General features: G+C 33.2%; 2 protein-coding genes and 1 non-coding gene across 7 annotated transcripts; all 3 read left to right on the forward strand.

The window, feature by feature from the left end:
• Positions 1–2,176: 2,176 nt before the first annotated feature.
• On the forward strand, positions 2,177–5,413 carry LOC106759774 (GTP-binding protein At2g22870). Of its 4 annotated transcripts, none has more exons than XR_001375627.2 (5): positions 2,177–2,689; positions 3,463–3,532; positions 3,849–4,011; positions 4,701–5,031; positions 5,126–5,413. XR_001375627.2 is itself a non-coding variant. In XM_014643108.2 (5 exons), exons 1-4 carry the CDS (start codon positions 2,245–2,247, stop codon positions 4,917–4,919), a joined length of 897 nt encoding a protein of 298 aa, XP_014498594.1. In that variant the 5' UTR covers positions 2,177–2,244; the 3' UTR covers positions 4,920–4,951; positions 5,126–5,413. The 4 variants fall into 4 exon arrangements, 2 of the variants coding, with proteins under 2 accessions (XP_014498594.1, XP_014498593.1); XR_001375628.2 differs by having other exon boundaries at positions 4,701–4,986; XM_014643108.2 differs by having other exon boundaries at positions 4,701–4,951.
• A 6,347-nt stretch (positions 5,414–11,760) lies between these two features.
• Positions 11,761–16,356, forward strand: LOC106759797. 2 transcript variants are annotated; one of them, XM_014643138.2, is made up of 8 exons: positions 11,761–11,874; positions 11,990–13,015; positions 14,073–14,123; positions 14,195–14,302; positions 15,351–15,446; positions 15,630–15,728; positions 15,806–15,865; positions 15,944–16,356. In XM_014643138.2, exons 2-8 carry the CDS (start codon positions 12,014–12,016, stop codon positions 16,007–16,009), a joined length of 1,482 nt encoding a protein of 493 aa, XP_014498624.1. In that variant the 5' UTR covers positions 11,761–11,874; positions 11,990–12,013; the 3' UTR covers positions 16,010–16,356. The 2 variants fall into 2 exon arrangements, with proteins under 2 accessions (XP_014498624.1, XP_022636516.1); XM_022780795.1 differs by having other exon boundaries at positions 11,779–11,874; positions 11,967–13,015.
• Positions 16,357–18,662: 2,306 nt separating this feature from the next.
• On the forward strand, positions 18,663–18,735 carry TRNAF-GAA. The gene has a single exon. It is a non-coding gene; the product is annotated as a tRNA-Phe (tRNA).
• Positions 18,736–19,403: the final 668 nt, after the last annotated feature.

The following is a 19,403-nucleotide window of genomic DNA, read 5'->3' on the forward strand; positions in this document are numbered from 1 at the left end:
GTGTAAGAAAAATAAAATAAAATCGCAATTATGCAAAACAATATTAGCAATTATAATTTAAATAGTTGATATATTTCATTATGTTGTATATGTTGATGTGACGCTTCAGGCACTATTTTTTTTTTTTAAATATCAGGTCAATGAAAGACAAAAAAAAAATATTATTAAAATAATAAGAAAAGGTTTTTAAAATAGAACATTAAATTCGCGAGAAACACATTGGCATAATTACATTAAATTATGCTTTATCCGTTCTTATTTAAAAGTCAGATTAAAAATAGCGTTAATTTTCTTTTTTTAGAAAAAAATCAATCTATATTGTTCCTTACATTAATACTTTTACTAAATAACGCTAATTAGAAAAGAGAGTGTGATATAACAGATAATTGGACAAAAAGTTAGAGGAGTATTAACTGAAATGGCAGCTTTTATAGAGAATAAACTAAGACAATTTCTTATTTTAAATTAAAAAAACTTGTTTAAATATTAATAATTGCATAATTGAGTTTTCTAAGAAAAAGGATGGAAGTATATATCTTCATTCATTTAAGTTAAAAAAATATTATTTTATTTATACAAAAACTTTCGAGTTTAATATATAATACATAAAAATTTACAGATTCTTCCTTCTTTTTTTATCTTGTTGTCCATGTACGATGTTGATTAGTAAGACAAACAAAAAAAGTATATATCAACAACACTTTACTTGCTTATGAAGAATAAATATCACAAATCTAAGATTTGTAAAAAAGTTTATATTATACCACTTTCTCCTTAAAAGGCATAGCTTCTTTCAAAAAACATTAGGAAAGTTAATAAAAATAAGTTTAATATTTATTTTAATCTTCTTATTTATTAGTTTTTGTTTAAAATGGTCCTCTATTTTTAAGTTGTACAAAATGATTTCATATTTTGTAAAAAATGTTTAATTTAGTTCTTTTTGTTAGTGTGAACATAGTGTTCATTTTAGCTAATGATGAGTAACATGTGGAGTTTTGCAATAATAGACAATACCCACCCAATTGACGTGGTGTGAGGTTTTAAGTAATTTGTGCTTCTCACGATGAAGAATAAGGTTGTCTTGAAGTGTAGAAGACAAACATGATGGAGTGATGGTACAATTTGGGTTTTTGTAGATTAGGAGTTTTTTTATTTGGGATTTTAAGGTTTTTTGTACATATAGTGTGATTGAGGTTGAAGAAGGAGGAGATTGAAGTAACGATTTTAGTGATTCATGACGAAGGTGAAGAGGAGTAAGGCATTTCATGGTAGTGGCACTGTTGTGGTTTTGTTGTTACTCGAAGAGGATGATCGTGATTAGGATTTCGCGTTCTCAATTTGGAGTTTTGTGGTGGTTCTTTTCCATATTGAATCGTGGTCATGGAAGTTTGAACGAAGGTTTCTCTCGTGCTTTTAGATCGCAAAGAATTCTTGATGGTGGTTCCAAAACGAGGTTACTCGTGATTGTGATTTTGGTGTAGTTTTCTATTTTATATTAGTAGTTGCACGAGAGAGAGGAACGAGGAAACTTTCACGGTGGTTGACGTGTTGGTGACTCGAAGGAAATGGTGATTGCTACAGTGATTGATGGAGAGTTTAGCCAAAAGAAAATTAGAATACATTAAGAATAAAATAAAATAAATATAAAAAATAAAATAAAATCGTTTAACATAATCACATCATATAATCACATATTACAAAATTGAACAACTTATTCAACGTCCTTGTTAGCATTTTTAACGCCATCAACAATTTGAACTATTTATACAATGTTAAAAATTTTGAAACAATTAAGATGGAGTGAAGAAGAAAATAAAAAAAAATTAAAGTTTTTAGTCCATAAGTGAATTTTGACTTATTTGGTCAATAAGATGAACAAATTAAGTTAAATATCTATTATTAATTTGTAAATTATTTATTTGAAATTAAAATGTAAGTTTATCCTACATGAAATAAAAATAAAAATAAGAAAATCAAGTGATGAGTTTTGATTGAAGTTTCCAGTTTTTTTATTTTCATATCAAATATATAACTACTTAGGTAATAACTAACAAAGTAAAAATATTAATATTTTTTTGTTATTTATGTATTTTATTTTCAAATAATCGCGTTTATTAAAAAACAAAACGACGAGTAACCGTGTAAGTGGGGTGTCGTTTATTCGTGACCATTTTCTCTTTTCAGTGAGCCGTTGAGTCCATAACTCGCACACACTGCAGTAACCAGATAACGAAAAACAGTGAAATGGTCCTTCTTCTTCACCTTCCAAGGTTCCCTCTCTACTTGATTACTTCATCTCACTCCCTTCATCTCCGAGCCCTCTCAACTTCCTCCAAAACCACCCTCTTACGCCCACCCAAAGCCACGCTCACCACCTCACAACCCGTGACCGTAACAAACCCTTCCGCAACAGAACTATCCCTCGAGAAGCTCTTCGTTCCGCCAGGGACCAACGTGTCTCTCGACACCGCGAGAGTGTTGAACGGTTCCAACATTCTTCTTAGCAATTACGCCAACGACGCTCTGATATCGCAGGCCGAATTCGTGAAAAGCAGTGTGAAAACCGAAGACTGCCCCTCCGATGGCCTCCCTGAATTTGCTCTCGTTGGCCGCTCCAATGTCGGCAAATCCTCCCTCCTCAACTCTCTCGTGCGCCGCAAGAAGCTCGCCTTAACTTCCAAGAAACCCGGTCCGCCGTTCTTCTATTAAATCACCGTGTTCTATATGCGATACATAGAAAAATTGTGTTCTGTATGATAGACATGTGTTGATAACGTGTTAGATTTAAGATTTATATGTGTTTAGGCATTTGAACTTTTGGTGAGAGAGGGGATTTGTGATGGAGTTCAGTAGAGTGTTTGAGATATCGTAGATTAGGGTTAAGTGTTTTGGAGGGATGAAGTTATACAGTATGTTTAGATTTCAGTTAACGAGTGTTGTATTTTTTTTCTTTTACGTGTTATTCTATAAGTCAAAAGTATCGTATCGTCTTGTTGGCTAATATTCTAAGTGTTTATATATCAACATGATACTTATAAACTTCAAAGTGAATTGAAAGAGTTGTAGGGCTTCCTTGTAGGAGTTTGAGTGATGAAATTGGGCCTCACTTGGGTTTTTTTAAGGTTCAAAATACTGTAGATTTCCACCTGAGTGTTCAAGGCCTTTTCATTCGTATATTTCATTATCCGATTTTTTCTATATGATAGATGGACTATCTTGTTTCTTTGTTTTACTTTCGGGTATGCAAACATTGCTTTTAGTTTATATTCGAAAATGTCCAATACTGTACAAAAGATCAAGTGATGGATGTTAAGGTGCTGGATATAGGATATAACAGTTCTGCATTCACAGTGAGAGTTGAGACATGATAGCTGGATTTTTCACTTATTGCTAATTGACCTTTTCTTTCTCTGTGTATTTATTTACATTGCAGTATTGATTTGTCTGCTTTGTATTTTGCAGGCAAAACGCAATGCATTAACCATTTTCGGATTAATGATAGCTGGTATCTGGTTGATTTGCCTGGATATGGGTATGACTTTAGACGATGTGTACTCACTTCTGCTATGCTCTCAAAGTTTTGTTTTATGTTAAAGATGCTGGACTTTACTGAATGTTATCTATTGGAAATGGATTCTAATATTATGCTTGATATCAACAGGACTAGCATGCTATCCAAATTTTATTGAAATCATCAAGTTCTATTATAACATTTCTTTTGCATTTAGGCCAGATTTTTTTAATTGTAGTTTATACTGTTTTTTAGGACAACCGTTGATTAAGAATTTGATCCTGTTCACCATTATCAAGTCAATGACAATTATTTGCCATCGTGTTCTTTTAATTAGGTATGCATCTGCACCGCATGAACTTAGAATGGACTGGGAAAAATTCACCAAGGACTATTTCCTTAACCGTTCAACATTAGTTTCAGTATTCCTTCTAATAGATGCTAGCATTCCTGCTAAACAAATCGATCTTGACTATGCCAGTTGGTTGGGTCAGAATCAGGTAATGTGTCAAATTTTCTTCGTTAGCAAATAATTTAATGAAGCTATGGTATACCTTGTGTGGAAGTTTGACTCACATTTGTCTTCCTGGAATTTTTCTGTGTGTGCCCATACAAACAAACTACTTATTTACTGGTAGAATTTCTTGTAGATGATAATTGACTAGCATATTGGAGTTACTGCCATTTTATCTTTGTGTCATGTAGATAATGTGCATGTGAGTATATAATATCTGCTAGGGGTCTGTCTTTAATCAGCTAGTTCTTGATTCAATTTATAGTAAGAACTCATCTATATAAAATGAGGACAGATACGAATACAGTTACAACTTAAATTAGTCATTACAACTTTGCGATTGTGAAGATAGAAAATATTCTACTGAAGAGCTGACCCCTAAATGCCAAGCTGTCAAGAAGAGCCGGTTTTTATTTGAGAGGAAGTATGCACCCTCTAAGACGAACAACCAGGTCTAGTATCACTTGATGAACTGGAGAGTTAGAGCCCTATCCTAAAGGTCGGGTAATTAAGCAGGGAGAGCCTTTAGCCGTCTACTTCTAACTGGAGCATCATAAAGTAGTTCTACTTTGTGTCCCGCACCTAGCCATATGGGAATTGTGCTGCTGCATTAATAGAACAGAGTTAATTTTTTTCAGTAGCAAGAGTCGGTTTTAAATATAGTTTTTCTTTCAGATCCCAATGACAATAATCTTTACCAAATGTGACAAGCGGAAGAAAAAAAAAAACGGAGGCAAAAGACCAGAGGAAAATGTTGATGATTTTCAGGACTTGATTCGAGGTTTCTTCCAATCAGTGCCTCCATGGATCATGACCAGTAGTGTCACCCATCAGGGTCGTGATGAAATACTTCTCCACATGGCCCAGCTACGGAACTATTGGCTTAAGCACTAATTCTGAGAAATCTGGCTTCACGAGAACTACTAGTATGCCCATCTTGAATATAGTGAATTGCTTAATGGTATCTAGCTGGTGATTTAAATTCTAAATTCATCCCATGTCTCAGGTTTATAGTAATAGCGAAACACCTTTAATTTTATTGACATTTTATATTTTGCCAAGAAATAAAGCAAATATTTATTTCATATTTATCATTGCAGATACGCGTTTCCAGATAGACTTGCTCGATTGTTTACCCCACAATATCATTTTATCTATATATTCCATGGTGTGCCTTCTGTGTTGTCTACACAACCTACAAGGCCTAAAGCTAGTGACATGAAAGCTGGATAAAGAAAACCATATAGAACAAAGCTCGATATTGTTCAACACCATGTCCGCTTGAGGTTCTACTCCCAGCCAACCTGTATGATTGTTCTGACGAACTTTCTGTATTTTTTACAAATGGTTATCACCTTAAAAATGCAAATGATATTTTCATTCAAATACTTGGATGCTTCCAAAGTTCTCTTCTCATCGATATTAAAGATCCTATGTAAAAAAATTTGCCTGTCCCGCCACATAACTTTCCGTTCAACCTGTATGGAAAATTATCGTTTTCCATGAATGCTCAGCATGCCTACTGCGTGTTTTTTTTTTCTCGTGGCCGGAGACGAGCTGAAGAATAAAAATATATGCAAGGATGCAGCTGGTAAACAGCATCCACATAGAAACTTGTAACATTTTTCTCTTTGTATGACAGTTAGACGAATGAGATATTTATCAGATGTCATTTTCAATTTCTGATGTTTATCAAATTCATCATTTATCCGTTATGCTCTTGCTGTCTATATTTCAGTGACCCAAAACAGCAGATAACTAATAATCAGATAACTCAATCATGCTGAACAGCAGTGACAATAAAGTGTACTGGACTCATAAAAGGGTGTCTTTGGCCGAGTAACGTTCGAAAACGATGTGTAGTACATGTGTGAACATGTAATTGCCACCTGTGGTGTAGTGAGATTGAAGAAGATTTAAAAGGTACTAAATAAATAAAAGTTTGTAAAATAATTATTTTTTTTATTCTAAATTTTAGAAGTTAGAAATTTATATGTTCTTTCAATTGTAAAATAGGCATAAAAAGGAGTTTTGTATTTGAATCTTGTTAAGCTCAAGAAGTTAGAAGTGTAAATATTAGAGGACTAAAAGGTAATGAGTAATTTGCATGCATCTAGGCTTGAGGTAGTCCCCTAAAATTCTCGACCAAAATGGTCAAGGTTAGCGGAGATGAGCATAGCAGGAATGAAGGTGGGAAAACATGATATGTGGAAAATATGTTTCAAAATTTCAACCAATCAATGAAGTGATATCTTTTTATTTAAATTTTGAAATTTAGATTCTTCCTTTATATTTTAATTTTTTGCCAAACACTAATGGCTGGTTAAAATTTCATTTCATTTAGGATGTATTAATATTTGAAATTTCAAATTACAAAAACTTTATATATAATCTTCTCATTTTTTTAAATAACTTTTAGATATGAAATGAGTTGAGAAAAAATTTAGAGTTTCTATAATCTTTCTTTAAGGGTAGAAATAATTATCATCTTGAATTTTATTTTAGATTATTTTGTTGTATGTTCTTCTCTCAGTCTTTTTTAAATACAAACTTTCACACTTACGTCTAATGTATATTACTTAATTTCTCATGTTTAGTGATAAGTTTTCGAAAGTTTCTCTTTTATCTTTTATAATTCTTTCGTTTTGGTTGTTAGGGATGTTTTTACAAGCTTAATGTGGATTTTAACATTTCAAACATTCTATTTTAAGTTTCAAATGCACTTGTTGTTTTAAGCTTTAATTTCATAAAGAAAATAATAAACTTTATTGACTACTTTTCTTTAATTACTCGAAGATATTGATGTTGTTTTCTCTAGTCAATAAATGATGTTATAGTTAGATAGCACTTTTGTTTAAGATATTGATGGTATTAAGTTCATTCACAATATAAACTGGTTGGATATGATAGAATATTTCAGCCTGATATTATTTTTGTTGAGAAAGACTCGTGGATTTGCTGAGAGGGTGAGATCTTGAATGTGCGACAACTACATTGGAAATAGAAGGGACGCATTTTTAAGATATCTCAAATGATCTTTCTTCTGACCAACATTAATAATGCTCAACTTGATAAAGCTAAAGGAACGAGTTTTAGTGTTACTGTGACGATTATGAAGCTTTTAGGAGCCAGCATGGTGGTTGCATGTCTTCAACGAGTTATGGGAACAGGGAATAAGAATAAGAAACCTAAAACTACCCGATCTGGACTCATAACTCATACATAAAATAACACATATTAAATAAAATATCATACAACATAATACATCAAATACAAAATATACAAAAGAAAAATGTCTGCATAGTGAAAACGAAGCTGGAAGTGCAACACCCCTAAACTGTGGTTCAAAGTGCGGTTGGGGGCAGTCGAAAATCGAAGTGTGGCTATGTGAAACCGCCGTTCGAACTACGACACCCTTAATCGTAGCTCCAACAGCGGTTACGGGTGATTTAAGGTGTTTAATTGAAGAGCGCTTCTTCCTGCACCTCTCAATTTTGTAATTCCAACTGTGCCTTTATCAATTCCAGTGAGAATATTTTGGTTTTATAAAAAAGTTACCCCATCCACTAATAAAATTCAAAGTTTCATCTGCCACATCTCACGTTTGGAACCCTGCACCCCCTTTTGAAAAGGTTGAACTCTTTCTTTTTTCTCCTCTCTGTCCCTCCTCCCTCCTTTCTCACAATTTCTTTTTAGAGCGTTTCTCCTTGCACCTCACTAAGCTCACCCTACACCTCCCAATTCTTTTGTAGTTCCAACTGTATCCTTATTAGTGTCAGTGAGAATATTTTGATTTTATAAAAAATTTACCCTATCCACTAATAAAATTCAAAGCTTCCTCTGCCGCATCTCATGTTTGAAACCCTACACCCCCTTTATAAAAGGTTGGACTCTTTATTTTTTCTCCACTCTGGCGCTCCTCCCCTCATCCCTCCTTTTTCACCATTTCATTTTAACGTGGTGAGTGTTCTTCCTTCCCCCTCCTCCCTCGTTTCTTCACTTTTTCATCTAAGTGTCGTGGTCAACTGTGTAGTAGGGTATCTTCTTCTCACAAATTTCATGTACATCAAGCTTTTCTGGCGTTCAGGTTAGTTATTTTGATTTCCTTACAACTATAGTATATGCGGGGTGTGGGAAAAAAAAAGCTTTGTTGTATGATAGGATATATGTTTATGCTTGACTTCTGGTTGATCTGCACTTGAGCATGGTTTTTCTACTTGATTTGGGTTGGGCGTTGGAACTGGGAGGAATTGCAGGCATAACCGCACTTGGAATTGCGGTTAATGCCCACTTCACTTTGATGTGCGGATGATGGTGGTGTCGCAATTGGATCTATGGCTGATAGTAACCATAGTTGGATCTGTGGTTGGGTTTTGAAGTTGCACAGTCGACGCACTTGGAAATGTGGATGTGGGTGGTCCACAGTTGGACCTGCAACTGAGGTTAACCACACTTGGATCTGTGGTTGTTTGTCGCCGCACATGGAGTTGCTCTTTAGGAATTGCGCTTTAGGGTTATTTTGGTTTTGTGTTTTTTGTTTTCTACATTAGTATATTTTAATTTTTTTTTAACTATTTATAATTCTTTCTTTTTGGTTGTTATTGATGTTTTTACAAGATTAACGTGGATTTTAACATTTCAAACATTCTATTTCAAGTTTCAAATACACTTGTTCTATATTATTTTAGACTCTAATTTCATAAAGAAAATAATAAACTGTATTGACTGCTTTTGTTTAATTACTCGAAGATAGTGATGTGGTTTTCTCTAGTCAATAAATATTGTTATAACTAGATAACACTTTTGTTTGAGATATTGGTGATGTTCAGTTCATTCACAATATAAACTTGTTGGATATGGCAAAATATTTCAGCCTTATATTATTTTTGTTGAGAAAGACTCGTGGTTTTGTGGAAAGGATGGGATCTTGAACGTGTGGCAACTACACTGGAAATAGAAGGGACACATGTTTAAGATACCTCAAATGACCTATCTTCCTACCAACATTACTAATGCTCAATTCAATAAAGCTAAAGCAGTGAGTTTCAGTGATACTATGATAATCATGAAGCCTCTAGGAGCCAACATGGTGGCTGCATGTCTTCAACGAGTTATAGGAATAGGGAATAAGAATAAGAAGCCTAAAACTACCCAATCTAGACTCATAACTCATACATAAAATAACACGTATTAAATAAAATATCATACAACATAATACATCAAATACAAAAAAAAAAAATATGTTTGCATAGTGAAAACGAAGCTGGAAGTGCAACACCCTTAAACCGCAATTCGAAGTGCGGTTCAGGACAACCAAAAATTGAAGTGCGGCTATGTGAAACCGTTGTTCGAACTGCGACACCCTTAACCACAACTCCAACATCACTTAAGGGTGGTTTAGGGTGTTTAATTGAAATTTTGAACTAACCTAGATGAGCTTTGGCATTAGCTTGTTCCTCTCCTCCAATATGCACAACACCTCCACCATAGATCACAACCAGATAACCTCTCAACTCATAAAACAATCAAACATAAAAAAGTGAAGTGAACAAATGCTACTGTGATAAAAACTTTTAAGAACGAAGGTGCATGTAAGCTAGGGTTTATACCATATAAGACATTTATGGTTTTTGGTGGTTGGGAGAATTGTTGGTGGTTAGGAAATCATTAAGTTATCACCAATGTTGTGTTGACTTTAATGAATTAAGGAAAAATGTGTAAAATTGGGGGTGCAGGGTGAAATAGGTGAGGTGCAGGGGGCATCACTCTTACAATATTTGTAATTTTTATTCAATTTGGTAATTTTTTTTGTCGACGTCTAAATTGTTAACGCACCACCATTTTCTTCCTCGTATCACTATCGTAAGACAACCAACATCTTCTTTGAGCAAGTTGTAAATCGCAAATCCCAAACTACGAAAACCTCCATAGCCAACCACTCAACCAAACACGAAACCACCGCTTAGACCTTTATCAGTCATCACTTCCTTTCACCACCAACAGAAGTCATGATGTACATTTCGTGTCTCCTCCACACGAAGTCTCATTGTGAGTTCCAACCAACAAATTAGAAAGCTAGAGACCACCAATTTCAAATGAAACCCAACATCTTCCCCATTGCAAATCAAATCAACTATGGCGAGACACTGTGTTCGTTCAACCGCCACAAATTCACACCGCCGTGAAACCCAACTTGTGAATCATCACTGTGATCAACCATGAAAGCATCAAGAACCACGAAACCCTTACATCAGCCACTTACAAACACAAGCCCCAAATTGGATCAAAAAATTTTGAACTAAATCGCATCAAAAGAAATCCACCTTTGTGTCACCTTGGAAAGTCAAATCGCGAACTAGAAAGCCCTAATCGCATCATCACTATAGACAACCATATCAGAAAAAATAATCACGTCGTCATTGATAATTTACTTGGATAGTTAACGATTTAAATATAAAAAAAATAATCAAATTAAACAAAAAAAAAAATACTAAAATTTTAAATCATTTCAAATATCCGAAAAAGTTAAGAACCAACCATATTAAGTATTAAACCAAAAATATTGAAACATGCCACAACATAAGTTCTACCAAGTTTTAGCAACAACTATTACATTATAATAAATGAGAACTCTGGATAAAAAATTGAAAAAAAATGTAAAAAAAAAAAAATTATAGATTGAACTCCTTCTGTTAACAAATAGTAATAATTAACGAAAAAAAAAATGAAATTAGGTTAAACTCCATACATAATATTTTTCATGTACTAATGTATAACTTAAAATAACTAAAAAGAGTAACCAAAACATTTGACTTTGTTAAAAAAAAAACGTTGAACTCCAGTTTTTTTAACTTAATAATAAAATTGGAATAAGATAATATAAGTTTGAAAGTTAATAATCCACTTTATATTATTACTATTTGAGGTGTTGGAATGTTGAGAAAAAAAAACATTTTTTTAATCTTGTATTCTTTTTTTTGTTTTTTTTAAATGTAAAAAAAAATATACTATTGATTTATTTTTATTATAAACTAATTTTATCAAAAAAGAAAAAATTGTATTTCATTAGTCGTCCATACAAATTTTGGCCAAATGTTCATTAAATTCTTGTATAGAAATATAAAACTTATTGATTATTTTATAAAGTTGTACTAAAACAATCTTAAAAAACATCATAGAATTATGTTTAGTTATAACCATAATGATTTTGTTTTATTGTATCATACGGTACTATTTTTAATTATTTTTTGTGTGTATTTTTTTCCAATTTTTTCTTATTTTAAACGAAATAATTATATTTTCATTTTTAATTAACGATTTTATAAATTTAAATTATTTTATTACTTTATTTCGAATAAAATTTATTCTACACTTTAATAAATTTCTGCTATAGAATGAAAACAAAAAATTGACACACATGTATCATAAAGTCGTGTAAAATTTGTTTTAACTCTTATAATCAAAATACGGATAGGTTAAATAACCAATTTAAAATCTAATTATTTAAAAACAAGCTCTTACAAAAAAAAATACATACTAATTTCTTTGAAAAACAAACATTAAATAATTTGCATACAAAGATCCAATTTTATTAAGTATGTACCTAGCAGTATAAAAGTTTTTTTCTCACACCAATTATTTATTTATTTTCTTGACATTATTCTAACTGAATATACACATAATTATTTAAATATGCAAATAAATAATTAAATAAATAAATAAATAAAGCAAAAACCCTGAACGACTTCCTTAACCCTCTTCCTCTGTTGGCAGTCTGAGAATGCACATAAGAGTAGTTCAGTGCCGCCATTGAAGCCACCACAAATCGCTGTTCCTTCTTACTTCTGAGGTGTGTCAAACAAATTATATCGTAATTTCTTATTCTGCACTTTCTGTTTTTCCAACGATTTAATGTATATTCCATTTCTCTCCTCAACCAAGCAACTGCAATTCATTTGTCTCAGAGAAAGAGTGATACATCACTCTGAATGGGTTACATCCACTATGGAAGAAATCTCCGCAACATATTCAGATTCAAATCCGCCACCGGCTTCGTCACAAATTCTGCCAGATCGCAGCCGAGGTCACGCGCTCCTTTTCTCGGAAATGTTCCTTTCTCCACCAATTCGGACGCCAGAATGGTGCAGGACCTTCTAGCGGAGGTGGAACGCGACAGACTCAGGGAGCGAAACGAGCGATTGAGACTCGGTTTGGACACAGCTGACATCGACGCGGAGCCCGAGCAGGATTACATGGGCGTGGAGCCACTCATCGCGAAGCTGAATAAGAAGAACGAGAAGGAATCGGGGGACTTGAATCGCTACGAGGAGCCCACGGACTCCGATGACGATTCCGACGAGGAAACGCGGGAAGAGGCCGACAAACGGCACCGCGACTTCGAGCGCAAGTTCGAGCGCCACCAGGACCTTCTCAAGGGCTTCACCGACGCCGAAACCCTCGATGACGCCTTCAAGTGGATGACCAAAATTGACAAGTTCGAGCACAAGCATTTTCGTCTACGTCCGGAATATAGGGTTATCGGCGAGCTCATGAACCTGCTCAAGGTGGTGACGGAGCAGAAGGATAGGTTTGTTCTGCAGAATAAGCTTAATAGGGCGTTGAGGTTGGTGCAGTGGAAGGAGGCCTATGATCCTGATAACCCTGCCAATTATGGTGTGATTCAGCGTGAGCAGCAGGATGCGGCTGCCGCGGCGGATGCACGGGAAGACGCTGAGTTGGAGAAGGAGAAGTTGATTGGGGAAGGGGATAATGCTGGTGATGATGATGAGGAGGAGTTTGATGACATGAAGGAGAAAGATAATGTACTGCTGGCTAAACTTGAGGCTATTGACAGGAAGCTTGAGGAGAAGCTGGCGGAGCTTGAATATACGTTTGGGAGGAAGGGGAAGGCACTGGAGGAAGAGATCAAGGATCTTGCTGAGGAGAGAAATGAATTGACTGAGCAGAAGAGAAAACCGCTTTACCGGAAGGTAACTTTTTTGTACTTGCATTATTCTCTGATTTTAGTGTTTGGTAACAAGTTGAGATGTAAGAAATCATGTTTGGAGGTTGTTTTGTGCATAATTTTCTGATTTTTGGTGTGTTTGGTAACCTGTTGAGAAGTAAGAAATCGTGTTTAGGATGTGGAAGCTATAATTATTAGTTTAAAAGCAAACATGAAAAACCTTATATTGGATGTGGAGCCAAACACTATACTTGGCTTGGCATTTTGACCCACACCATGTTTTACCTTGTTCAATTACTCGACTATATCAACCACTCTCTAAAGTGTGCCAGCAAATTGTGTATCGATTGTTGAATTGTAGTGGGTTAAGATTTCAATGCCCCAACGGTAAATACACTCTTACTGGCTCATTTTAGAGACGAATTCACTTAATAGGAGCTCACTCTTCTAGATAAACTTTTATCACTGCCTTTTGTTTTACGTATTAGCACAATAACTTTTTTATTGTACTCCACGTAGAAAGAAAAAATCTTTTCTGTATGCTTTGTCAGTGAGAGTATGAGACAAAGATTTTGAGGCGCTTCCCACCTTCTCCTGATCAAATTAGTTGACTTCATGTTATGTTCGGTTTTGGAATCATTTTGTGGAAGGAATTGGATGGGATGAATTGATAGTAAAATAAATTGATATTCCTGACAATCCTACTTTGTAAGGATTTTCTGAGTTTGAACGAGCGAAGAAAATACCAGCAAGGGTCTTCAAGTCATTAAAAAACTCCTAAAAGTAAGAAAAAAAAATCGTATATAATTTCAACTGGTTTAATTCTATTTGTTTTACTCCCTTTTCTCCCTCCTTAATGATTTATCCAGTGTCCTGTTTACGAAGCACAAAGTAATATATTTTGATCTTTTTTTCATGGACATTGTATCCTTGTTGTTTGATCTTTTTTGAAGTTCTAATTGATTCTTATGTTGTGCACTTCAATTGCCCTGCTTGTTTACATAAACTTCGTTATTTATCCCATGTTCTTATTATGCTTATAATAAAACTGACATATGGTTTGGTTTTTCTGCTTATACTAGGGTTTTGACACAAGATTGATAGACATGAACCGAACTTGTAAAGTCACCAAGGTAAAATATAAATTTGTGCTTCCCTCTTTGTTTTCTGTCTGTTCTTAGTTGGTTTGAATCTTTTGATCTAGGGAGGACAAGTTGTGAAGTATACTGCTATGGTAGCTTGTGGAAACTATAATGGTGTTATTGGTTTTGCAAAAGCCAAAGGCCCTGCAGTCCCAGTTGCCCTTCAGAAGGTATTCACAGTATCTTATTAGGTTTTTCAAGCTCTCCTTAAAACGGTTTGGCAATGGATTGTTTCTTTCCAATTGGCCTGCATTCAATGTAGAAAAGATTTGCAATTTGATACCCGACATAGATCATATAGGTTTTCTTATGTTTCAACTACTAGTATTAGCTTCAAGTTTATTGACGATTTTGATTTATGTCCCAAATCTTCGTGATTCTTTTGGTTGACATTTATCCTGGCTGGGTTCTTTTCTTTGACCATTGTGATGCTAAGTTGACTTAGGTTGTGGTAAGTCCTTGAGATATTTGGGTCAAAATTAGTGGGAGGAGCTGAGATATGTCGCTGTGACATCTGTTTTGTCATTAGAAATTTTCAAATAGAAAACATTTGTAATGAATCCACAAACCTTACATCTCTCATTCATCATCCCTCTTACACAAATTTTATAAGTTTTCTGGGTTTTAACCGACTTGATAAGAATTCATAACATGTCTGCTTTTATTATTCTCAAGAGTATCAAAATAATTATCCTTTTTCATTAGATATTCCTACAAGTTGCGGAAGGTGCATTAACTTGTTTTGTATTCAGATTATTGATTTTAGGTTTGTTAATCCTTGAGATCGAAATGGATTAAAATTAAGGAATCGGGATAAACTCAATACTAAGTTCAATCACATCTTATTTAATTGTTCTAAATATTATCCAAATGTATTTTTTAATTCCAATTAAAAAGAGAACTGGTTTTTGTATATTTCCAGTCTAACTGAAATCAGATATTGGTCAGTTGTTATCGTAGACTCTCAATTAACTATGTTATAATTGTTTTTATTGGGTTCTTTCCCAGACTATAATCTGAAATCCAATTTTGAATGCTTCAAATTTCGCATTGGCACTGTTCTGGAGTATAGCTTTAAAGCATTACTAAAACCAAACAGCTTAAAATTATATTTATTTATCTCGAAATAAAAAAACTTATGTGCATTATCTTTAACGCAGTTTAGTATTTTAGACTATTGATAGATATTGAATTGATGTTTGATTTGACTGCAATCAGGCCTACGAGAAATGCTTTCAGAATTTGCATTACGTAGAGCGACATGAGGAGCATACAATTGCCCATGCAATTCAAACGTCTTATAAAAAGACCAAGGTAGTGAATTTCTTATCTTTCTTCTAGGAGTTACTTCCCCCATTTATGTCATGAAAGTTCCTCTTCCATTAGATACACTGAGGCGTTTTAAATTAGTTGTCTTAGATGAGTATGAGTTTTTCTTGTCTGTATATATTATATAGATATAGATGCAGATTTCATGTCATCTGCATTATTCCATAGGTGTATCTCTGGCCTGCTCCAACAACAACTGGTATGAAAGCTGGCAGAACAGTGGAATCCATACTTCACTTGGCTGGTTTAAAGAATGTCAAGTCGAAGGTAACTGCTGTCTAGAAAAATTGAGCAGGGTCATGTATTTCAGTGTTTGGTTGCTCAAATTTTGACTGTCTTGATAGGTCATTGGTTCCAGAAATCCTCATAATACAGTTAAGGCTGTCTTCAAAGCACTTAATGCGGTTAGTAATTCGTCTTACTGATGTTGCAAAGCAATTTTTCACTGTGATATCTCATGTGTCATTTCTTGTCTGTTCCAGATTGAAACACCAAGGGATGTTCAAGAGAAGTTTGGTAGGACTGTGGTTGAGAAGTATCTGTTGTGATGGATATGGCGATGTGGTGAGTTCAGTCTTGCTTGTCTTCTATTTAATTTCTTAATTGTACTTTTCAATCATGTGCATTTACCGAGAATGGAAGGGAGTTTTCCGAACGAATTACTTGTGAACATTAGCTGTGGAATTTTGGCTGTAACTTTTCTTTAGCAAACGCAAAAGGAACAATAGTTTAGGAAATGTTCCTTTTTGTTTGTCTGTTTTTCCTCGCATTTTGAAGCATTCAATTTACAATCCCATACCCTCCTTCAAGAAAGGATAGTCAAAAGTGGTAGCACACAACTTCAGTGATATGTGGAAACTTAGTTTAACATTTGATTACAAGTTCTGCTTATTCACGCTGTTGCTCTGCCTTTCTGCCTTTAAAATACATATTTCCTACAATATCTTTATACCTCAAACTCTATCAAATTTCATCTAGTTTTCTCTTTTTATTAGAAATACTTTTGCATTTCAAAAAAGGAATACATAGAAAATTTCTAAACAAGATAAGGAAAAAGCCCCCGCCCTTTATTATGTTTCATTGAAAATTTAATAAACTTAAGTATATTCTTAGGTTTAACTCAGACGCATAAATGAATCTTATCTTGGTCTCAATATTTAGTGTATATTTTCAGGTTTTTTATTTTTATTTTTGCTTTGACGTTATTCTTATTTTTTAATATTGTATGGTGAAAATAGAAAATAAGTTTACCTTTTTTTTCGTATTGAGATAGTAGTAAACCGGGAAAACAGAAAAGGCCAACCGATTCATAAGATCAACAGGTTTCTCATATATAGAAATAGAATAACAGAAATGATAATTTAATGTGTTAATATTTTTATATTATTTGACAATTTTTTTTTTCTTTTAAAAATATAAAAATTGATTTTTTTTATAATTATTTAATTTTTATAATATATGTCAAATGAATATAAATATGAATTACCGTACCATTTCTATTGGAATAAATATCATTAAAATGAAAAGCAATCGAGGTCAATTTATTCCTGCTTTCGTATATTTTCCTGGCTAAAAAATTGCAATGTAGAATACATTAAAAAGTTTAAGCTACACGTTTTGGAAACATCTTCAAACATATAACGAGGATTATGGAATGTATAATCTATTCCAGATAAATAATTTTGAAACAATACAAAAAGATTAATTACAGAATCATGTTTTTGAAATAATGTAAAATATATTTCGTACTGCTTGTTCAGGAAACTTAAAATCTAAAACCTTTCGGAATATTTTATTCAGAAAGAATTTCAAAACATTCGAAAAAATCTGCTATTGAAAACTGTAAGAGGTTTAACACACATACATATAGATCTTCTCATTGAAGATAAAATAGTCCCTTTTTTTTGTCAAGTTTTTACGGATTTGTTTTTGGTATAACTCCAAAGATTTCTTATTAATGGAGATATCTTATGTATATATAAACTCATGTTCATCTCTCATTTTTTTCTTTTTATGTGAAACTTTGTTTGTATCCTACTTACGCATGTCTGGGATCACTGCACTGAAACACATCATAGCATTGAGCACACATCCAAATCAAAATATTATTGTGGTTTCATGTCAAGGCAAGGATTTGAATAACTGAAAGCAAGAGAGATTAAAAAAGGAATAACACAGGGAACTACAGTTGAGTTGTGTTAGTCTCATGTGAAGGTCCTAAATCAAATTAAGAAGATAAAACATCTGATGATTGAAGTTGTTGTGATACAATCAGATATGGGATTTGCCTTAAGAAGAACGTTAAAATCGACAAATTGCATTAAGATAGCCAAAATAGCAATGAAAAATATAAAAAATAAATAAATAAATAAAAGGGAGAATATGCAATTTCAAGTGTACTATTGAAGGGGTTGTTCAAAACCACTTTTTTTTTTTTAATTACTTAATCTAAAATAAAATGAAATAAAATTGTTGTGGATCAACAAATCTAAAATTAATGATAAGTGTATTTTTTTTTTGTACAATAGTTCAATTCATAATTGTCAACTTTATAATTATGGATTATGATACTTCGAATCTAACTTTTTCATTCAGAATCATACTTTATAGAAGGTTCGTTCAACATTTCTGAAAGGCCCAATCCAGAAAATAACACTAAAAATTGAAATATTATTATGATTTTTTTTTAACTGAGAGTGTCACAAGAAAATGTAGAGTGTAAGAAAAAACCTAAAACGAATTAAGAAAAATAAATAAGTTACAATATCTGAACGAAATCATATTAGTCTTCCACGTATTATTGAACGGGATGATCTTGAAAATAGTAAACTTTCATGGACCAGAGGGAAAATTTCACTTTTTTAATATATTCTCACCAGTGAATTTTCCGGCTATTCCACGGCATGTTATTTTGAGAAATTAAAAAAAGGGAACATTCTATATTATTTTATTTTCTATACATTTATGAAAAAAAAAACAACTATTTACATTTTCACGCCCCTATATTATGCATTGATTTAATTAAACTCAACAATTTCCCCGTATAATTTACTTATTATTTTTCCTTTTCGTTAGAAAATAAGTCTAAATACTATTATAAAAAGCAAAAGTGTTTGTCAGATTTCCGTTTTCTTATAGAAGTTTTTGTTCCAAACTTTTACTATCTTAATTTATTCTTAAAAATGCATAAAAATTTCATCAGCGGGGATAGCTCAGTTGGGAGAGCGTCAGACTGAAGATCTGAAGGTCACGTGTTCGATCCACGTTCACCGCATAATTTTAATTTTAGTATTTTCAGTTTCTTCAGTTTTTTAATTTATTTTTCATTTCTTTTGGAAGCGAAAGAAAGAGTAATGATTGAAAAGAGAGAAAAAAATGATAGAATGGAATGGAAGTGCATGTCATGAATGGTTGTTGCATCTTGCAATAGAGTCAGAGATGGTACGAAAAGCATTAATACTTTTTTCTTTAACGTCTCTTGAGATCTTGTTAGATTGATATGCAACAGCCTCACAGATTGTACTTAAAGGAAAATAATAATAATAATAATGATAATAATAATAATTGTACGATAGGGACTGGATGTTGTATGAAAATATTGAGCGATGATTAAGGTTTTTCTAATCACAGGTTCATGATAAAAACTAGGTAGGAGGTAGTTGGTGACATTTATTAAATATTTACTTCAATTCTCATTATCTCTTTTTATTTCTACTATTTGAACGATGTACTGACTTGAGTGTCAGAAATTTTTAACAAGTATTCGATGGGACGTGTTTGTTGAAGAGCCGAGACTCTGACACTCTTTCTATCTCTACTATTTGAACGATGTACTGACTTGAGTGTGAGAGAATTTTTAACAAGTACTCGATGAGACTTGTTTGTTGAAGAGCCGAGACTCTGACACTCTTTCTATCTCTACTATTTGAATGATGTCCTGAC

The sequence above is a fragment of the Vigna radiata genome, chromosome 5, assembly GCF_000741045.1.
Source record: "Vigna radiata var. radiata cultivar VC1973A chromosome 5, Vradiata_ver6, whole genome shotgun sequence".
In the NCBI taxonomy this organism is placed as follows: Eukaryota; Viridiplantae; Streptophyta; class Magnoliopsida; order Fabales; family Fabaceae; genus Vigna; species Vigna radiata.